Raw genomic sequence first — 8,648 nt, forward strand, 5'->3', positions numbered from 1 at the left:
ACATTTCATATGTTTAGAAAATGTACGATAAGCCGAAAAAGTTTGTGAACAATGCAATATACCACAGCGATAAAAACTCGATGATGATAATGAACATACTTTAAATGTACTATGAATTAATCAAGTTCAGTAAATAAATCTTTACAAATAAAGCAAATTAGATCCATTGTTTAAATAAATGAATTTATATTTACAAATCGTTATACATAAATATTTATTTATTTAAATGAGTTATGTTACCAAAATATTAGTTTGAAAAAAAATAATTAACAATATTATAAATACTAAATTTAATTATGAGAATTTAAATAGTAGATAAATCAGAAATTAATGATGTTAAGGAAGAACTTTTACATCACACTCATTATGAATATCATAGAGAAATTTTTGTATAAATGTCTAAACTAAAACAAATTGAATGAGATACTGTAAATTGAACACTTGGAAAATTTTAAAACATGTGTCTAATGCACGAACTATGTTAGGTAATTTATAATAAGTATTAAAATAATATACATAAAAATCGTTTGTACCATCTAAGTCTGCTCCAACAATGCATATGAATGGTTGTACTTTTTCTTTGTTTTTGTAAGCGTTGTCAATTTGTAATTGGCATTGAACATGTAAATCATTCAGTGAAACCACTTGTAATAAAAAAGACGTTTTGGCATCGGAAATAGATGTTTTGACTATGCGTCGTTTGTTGGTAAGAGGATTTATTTCAAATGATCTGGAAGTTGGAACCAATAAAGCATTCATTAAATCCAAAACTAAGTGATTTCTAGTTTCTACAAAAGCAAAAATAAGCATTACTTAATTGAATTAATTAAAATTATAGCTTTTAAATATTGTACCAATATCTGTTTCTTTAATTTCTATTAAACGCTTGAGTAATAATTTGCTGTTTCCATCTTTTATGTTAGTGATCATTAACGGAATAATATTAATAATAAATTTATCCCACTTCGCAAACAGTGAGTTTCCTTTTGTAGGATATATATAATCAAAATCAATATCAATCTGAAATAAAAACAATCTAATGTTAAAATTAATATAAACTACAAGTATTAAGCCACAAAACATTTAACAAAATGGCAGACTAGTAATATATTATTTTGATACAAAGCCAAACTATTAGATATAGGACGTGCATTTATAACTACTTAGTACACACAGTTGGAAAAAATTTTAATTCAATAAAATAAAATATTACCAAATTGTAGGCAAATGACTGTTTCAAAATAGGCCATTCGTCAAGAATATCAGCTATGTTGATATTCTGTGACAATAAATAATCTCTACGAATTTCACAAGTTTTTTGCCATTTTGAAGTTATTTCACTAATAGGTTCAACATAAAACTGAAGCCATTTCTTTAATTCAATTAAATCTTCATTTACTATATAGGTACATATAACAATAATCATTTACCATAACTATTACTGAAATTGGTTTATTTATCTATTTATGACTATACAATTATTTACTTATAGTTATCTTTTGTAATGTAGATATTTCCTCTAACGTAGCAACATCAGAATTTTTTTTCACTTTTTTTGGAGGACACCATAACTGATGTCGTCGTAATTTGGTTAATGTATTATGATACTTTTGGTACAATATTCCCTTTGGTTTTTTACCAGGTACATTTATGAAATATGTTTCCTATACAGGGCAAAAACATTTGTTTAAAATTACAATAATTATAGTCAAAACTATATGAACTTGAAATTTATATCGTGCATATATATATATATATATATAGCATGCGCGGTCATGACCAATTTACGTCCGCCACCTGGTGTACTCTTAAATTGAATAGAGTATAATACACTACCCGTTTTAGGATTTCTGGCAACAAATTATACAATACATATGCCTAATTCTGGGATGTAATATATTTAAATACAACATGAATTTATTTATTAATTATATCTATTATGTTTATTGTGTTAGACGAAACTATATCTGCTAAAGTCTGGTTGAGTAAGTCAGGTTTATCGGCTAACCATGAGGAAATTATAAAAAACTGGAAACTTACATATGACTTAAGGAAATCAGAAATCCAATGTAGTGACATTATGAAATGCAATTTGTCAGACATTTTAACTCCTGGCCTATATTATGTGGCCCAAAAGGATATCTTCTAGTGAGTTTTCAAGTTAAAATTGTTATAAAAGTAATAACTTAATAATATATTGTATTATAATACATATAATTATTTCAACTTCTAATTAATATAATAAATTAAAACACAAAATTAAAGTTAAAGCTTAAATAAGTTATAGCTTTATCTATCTTTATTCAAGATTTATTGTTTTAAGGTATTTGAAGATTTTTATTTGGAATATCCCAGCATAAATAATTTTTTACACAATTGGCCAACATTTATGAACCATTGGACTTATTTTTCAAATACTTTACTGAACTTACGTAGGAATTCAGTAAAGGATAGTTATGGTAAAGACTTATTAAAACAATTTGATACTGTACAACTCTGTGGAAATGAGTAAATAATTTTAAATAATAATTAATTTTTTGTAGGTAAGCAGTTTTTGTTTTTATTTAGGTTTATTACTTATATAAATTATAAGCCCAAAATAGTACTTATTAGGTATTTTCTACAACGGATTTTTTTTTAAACATCTAATTTGTTTAATATATACATATAATTATTTTATAGCTATAGGTATATATATTTTATATAGCTATAAAATAAAAATATTTTTGATACTAAATACTTGGCTGTTTATTAATTTTCATTGAATTATTTATTACTTCAATTAGATACGGGAACATGCTATGTACTAAAACTTCTTCTTATTCCATATCTTGTGCCTACTAAAACTCAAATACATAACAACAAAAATTCATAGAGACCATCACTAATTGAGTCAAGTGCAGCTTTTTCGTTCATGTTACTGTAAGTTATATTTATTATAATTATATTATATATTTAATTGAACAATTTTACCTACATAATGTATAAAAAACTACCTATTTAGAAATTATTTATAATAATTACAAATAATTGATTATAATTAGAAATGTATTTAAATTAATTGGGATTTTTTTTCATGCATATTGTGGTAGAAAAATGTTGAAAGTTTAAACTGATAGTAAGATACATGTTGCTTAAATATATTCATTATGGTTCAATTATTCAGCCGTTTGTAGTATTGGTCAGTAAAGATATATTTTTTATTCAACATTGTTATGTTAGAGATGATGATAAATTTTGGAAATGTAACTGCCCTTTGGAAGCTATAGACGCATGTTTCAAGACATACATGGCATTACACTGCAGCTATCTCAAAGAATGCTATGAATCTCAGATAATTTTCCAATTACAGCTATATACCATAAATACTATTTATGATTGTCAGTCTTTAGTAATTGTGTCATTAAATAGTAAAATGAATGCCCTAAGAGAAAAAAATAAACATTAATATTTAAATTATTATTATTATTTAATGTTCATTTTTTAATATAACTTATGCTATACAACTAAATCCAATTATAAGCATAGGCTTTGATCAACATTATCATGCATATGAGATTGAAAATTCTAAAATAATAGATATTTAAAATCATATTGGCTGTTATATTAATGAGTTACCTGATTCGACACCAACTAAAGCTAGATTTCTAGAGAATGGAAAAATGTATGCTACTCTAAAATATGCGTTGTAAGTTGTAAACATTATTTTTATAGTTTATATTTATTGTTTTAATAAGATTAATTATGATTTATATAAGTGTTTGTGATGTTATCATTTTAATATATTTATTTAATTTCTAATTCTATTCTTATATTACAGTTTTAACTTATTTCTAAGCGTGGTATATATTATGAATGAAGTATTCTATAGTACATATTTTAATAACTACAACTTTCATCTTACTAATACTATTTAAATATATTTGCTTGATTAATGATGTACCTATTTAAGTACCTGCATACCTACAATTTTCTTATTTGTTTAATAATATTGTTTATTAATAAATTATTTTATTTTTAAGAAATTTAATGATATTTAAATTTGGTTTATTTATTTTATAATTTCATTTACAAATTTAACATTAAATGAAGGATAATTTTCAAACTTGCTGTTATTAAAATTACATTAATTACGGTTGTTAGGGTACACCTATGATAAATTAATTCAATTTCAGTGATAACACTGATAACTACTGACAATATTATTACAATGCGTGCGATGTAGTTAAATCGCATAATTTTAAGGTTAAATTAACACCAAGTAATAGTTATCATACACTGATAAGACGAGTTTAGAGTGATGGTAACTTTGAGAATTGTAAAAGCTAAATCAATGCTCAATGATGACAAATTAACTAAGCTATAGTAACATGGCATGGAGTTAAAACAACCCTGATAAAAGTTATTAATTCCTTAAACTGTTTGTATAACCGGCATTACGAATTTAACTCACATTAATGTAAATTCAGCTCCAAGACATCCCTAGCTCAAAATCAACGTTCAAAAGTGTATGCAATTGACACTCGCTGTTGTTAAAACCACTCGAAATTTTTATGCGTGCATCTTTTTGAATAATATTTTTATAATTTGGATCTCCAATATTGTAAAGAAGTGTATTATTCTGGACTTCATGAATTAGAATTTCGTCTTCCGACACCGAGAAAATCAGTGTTGACGCCATTATATCTACAAACGTTTCAATAGTGGTTGTGATTTGTTGTAGCGACATGTCGCAAGGTACTGCCTCGGAGCAGTAGTGACGTCGGTCGCGACGACTCAAAGTTAGGTTAGACTTTAAAGTTAGAAGTTAGAAGGTCGCGACTTGTCACGTCTTGCAAACCAATGAATAATATTTTCATATAAACAGATGTTGAGGACTTGTCGTACCTTAGAAACCGTACTTTTATCGGGGAATTCTTAACTAGTGAGCTAAATTAGGACTTTTCGATTTAGCGAAATCTTAAGTAAACAGCTATTTTATGTGGCACAAAATAAAATTTACTTACAATTTCGCTGTACATGTACTTCTGGTTGATTCTTCGAGGAGTCAAATTTGTCACGGTGCACACCACACAAACAAATAAATTTAAATAAACAAAGAAATTAAATTAAATCAGAAATTTATATTATAATAATAATACTAAATTAACTGTTTAAGTAAGTAATAAGTAAATTAAATACTAAATTAATATTTTTAATAAATATTATTTGTATTATAATAAAAAAAAACTATTTGCTATAATAATACAACAAAATTAAAACTAAATGTCGAATGACAACTAGAAATGTTTATCAAACAAATGTTAAAGAACAAAATAATAAAAAGAAAGCCACGGAGACAGTAGAAAGGAGACAAACGCCGTAATCGCTCGCAACGATAGTCCACCGTCCGCGAGCGCTTCGGGACTCATTACCGGGACCAAAACTGGTTCGATTAATCTATCGGGCATAATGATTGATAATTGAACGAATGGCGATATCAAGGCAAAGGGGTGTAAAGGGTGAGATCGAGGTATTCGTGCAACACGATCGTGTCAACTTGTTATATTTATTGCTTTTTGGAAGAAATATGTTTACGAGTATTTTATTACATTACACATTATTATTTAACATTAATTATTCATTTACTAATTATACTTATAAATTTTAATTATTTTTTTGTAAAATCTTTCTGAAATATATTGTCTTCAATGTTTTTCTATTTATACATTTATATTAAGAACTTGTAGTATATTATCAGGGACGCCCGGATGGGGGGGCCAGTGGGGGCCATTGCCCCCCCCCTGAGATTTTCGCGTCCCTTACAAAATTGGAAGTTATTTTACATAAAGCTGATCTTGGGTATTCAGTGACTATTCGACAATCCTTGTATCTAACAAGTATCTAACATTTTTTTTAATCAACAAATGATGATTCAATTAATTTATTTGCTTCAAACAAAAGGAGATTGTCATTACTTTTTGAATAAAATAATAAAATATGATGCGAATTCAATCAAATAAAGTTGTTTTTTGTTTAAACTTTATTATATTTTTTCTTATAAATATTAAAACTAATAACTAATAATGTAATTTTATATAAACTTAAATGAGTTTTGATTTTTAAAAAATTATTAATGATAGTAATACAAAATATGAGTAGATGAAATATGTAGCAGTAAATCTTCCTATAAGTATTTAGGTACTTAAAATTTTTTTGCCCCCCCCCCTGAGCTACATTTCTGTGGACGTCCCTGTATATTATTATACCACACATTGTTATTATTTCATGTAAATATTTTTTTTTTATATAAATATCATTCTTATACATAAATTTTATTTTAGTTTTGTGTTTGTGAAAAATTTACGGAAAGTTTCTTATTAATTTACTACACCAAATTTTTAATTTTTTATTTACACTATTACACGAGTTTGAAAATTCTGATTTTGCATTCACTATTGTAAATCAAACTATCAAAAATCTATGGATCTCATATGAATTATCCTATTCGTCAATAAGAAGCAAAAAAAAACTTTTAGATAATGTTAAACAATTAAAAGGACTAGATTAAAATTAAACAAATTATATACTATAAATTTGGTTGAAATCGGTTGATTTTGAATAATATTGTTATATAATATATATATGTTAATATTATTAATACCACATATCGTACGCAGTAGCTATTACATTGGGCGCTCACGAATTGCCTTCCATCTGACCCTCGAATTGCCTCCCGTATTTTTTTTTTAAAAGGTTACTTGAATTGCCTCCCGTTTTCAAAAATATTATTGACATGAATTGCCTCCCATTTTAGATAGTGGCCCTCGTACTGGAATCGCCTGCGATAGCTATAATTAATCGATTAAAATAGGTACCAATAAGTTTATAACTACAATTACAGTCATAAATAATTATATATAATTACAGTTAAAAAGATCAGTTATAATAAATAATAGATAAAATAAATGATAAAAATTAAAAATTAAGACCTAGGTTTAAATTTATTTGCCAATATTTTTAAATATTGCAATTTAGAAATTTCTTTTTGTTTAATTTATCAATTAAGTTGATAATAAAATACATTTTATTTTTTGTTGTAGTTCTAATTTTTTTGGTTTCCATTTTAGAAGTTCTTATTAATATTACTGTATCTACCTACATTGCTTTTAATACATCCAAAAATTGATATACATGAGGGTGAGTTGATGAAAAATTAGAATTATATTTACTGTGGAATGATTCACAAGAGTTAATAGACTTTTGTGCACTGGATGTCATTTCAGCCCACATTTTCGGTGAGAAAGATGAATTTTCATCTATATAATTTTCAACCAAATAATCGGAAAATTTGGTTATTTTGATATTGTTAGGCTGTAGCCCACCAAGATCTATGGCAAATACGTCACCTACCTGAAAACGAATAATAATTGTTTGGTCAAAAGTGAAAATAATTTCAGAATAAAATGTAGGTAATTAAAACTTTACTTCTTCTGGATGTAGAAATGGTAAACCAAATATGTATGTAAGATATTTTCCAATTTCTCCGTCTCTTGGATAATCAGTAGCTAAGCCAATTTGTTGAATTTTACGCCACCAAGATTAACATAAATTAAATATACAATCCTTAACTTTAATTTGTGGCCAAACTTCACGTAATGCATTATGTATGTTTTTCAAAATCAACAAAATACAATTTTGGTTTAAATATTTCCATGGACATCAAACATTGGTTACGTAATTTCACAGAAGCTCGTTTATATGATGCTTGACTTTTATCCCTGAGTAAAAATAAATGCTAAGGGTATATAATAATTATTATAAAATCCATGTATTGTAAGCAATTGGCAAAAATATTGAGGACAATAGTCAAAAGTTTCATCCACATGTATTGTGCTTAGCGTACTTAGAAACTTGATATTTCCATCATATCAAAACATCACCAAACTATTTAATGTGTCATTTACCATTAAAAAGTTCTCATTTATAAATGTTTTAACTTCAATGGACGATAAAATTCTATGGACTTAATTTACATTTTGTAGTAATTTTGGATAAATAGAATTTCTAACATGATTCATATTATTTTTTATATAAGTTACGTCCGAGTTTGTTAATGTACTTAGATTGCATTTTTTCATCTCGTCATGAAATAATTTTGCTGGTCGTTCAGAGAGCTGTTCTAAAACTTTTCGTTATAAATTATTGCTAAGTATCTATCTGTTGATTTTTTGATCAGAATCTTTCACACAATCGTGAGTAAGTTTACTATTTTCGAACTGGATTTCTTTATGTTGATTGGATTTCAAATAAGCTGAACATGAATTTTGTACATGTTTATCGTTTAATGTCATCAGCTTAATCTTTTTAAAATTAAAACTTAAAACCGTCACATATTATAATAATATAATAACCTTTTTCGCTGACCCCACTGATCACGTTCATTTTTATAAAACGATATATACATACTACGTAGAAATATATTAAGGCCCCTGCAAATGTGTCATTTTTAAGGAGTTGTGTTTAGGCAATTATTTCGTTCCTTCGATCACTGATCGTCTTTGTGTGTGTAGTAAATGATAATTAGTGTGCGTATACTCCCCTACCATCACCCGCGACCCACATCAATTTACAATTCATTGTTATTTCTTATCTGGTTTATGGACGGT

General features: G+C 26.5%; 1 protein-coding gene across 1 annotated transcript; it reads right to left on the bottom strand.

Annotated features, from left to right (window-relative positions):
* Window positions 1-399: 399 nt before the first annotated feature.
* LOC112681472 lies at window positions 400-2,079 on the bottom strand. Its single transcript, XM_025551725.1, has 5 exons — window positions 2,041-2,079; window positions 1,487-1,664; window positions 1,214-1,398; window positions 855-1,020; window positions 400-788 (listed from the first exon to the last, which is right to left on the bottom strand). The coding sequence occupies exons 1-5, from the start codon at window positions 2,077-2,079 to the stop codon at window positions 400-402; spliced, it is 957 nt and encodes a 318-aa protein (XP_025407510.1).
* Between the last annotated feature and the right edge of the window lie 6,569 nt (window positions 2,080-8,648).

This window comes from Sipha flava, unplaced genomic scaffold (assembly GCF_003268045.1).
Source record: "Sipha flava isolate LNK unplaced genomic scaffold, YSA_version1 19167_pilon_pilon, whole genome shotgun sequence".
Taxonomy (NCBI): domain Eukaryota; kingdom Metazoa; phylum Arthropoda; class Insecta; order Hemiptera; family Aphididae; genus Sipha; species Sipha flava.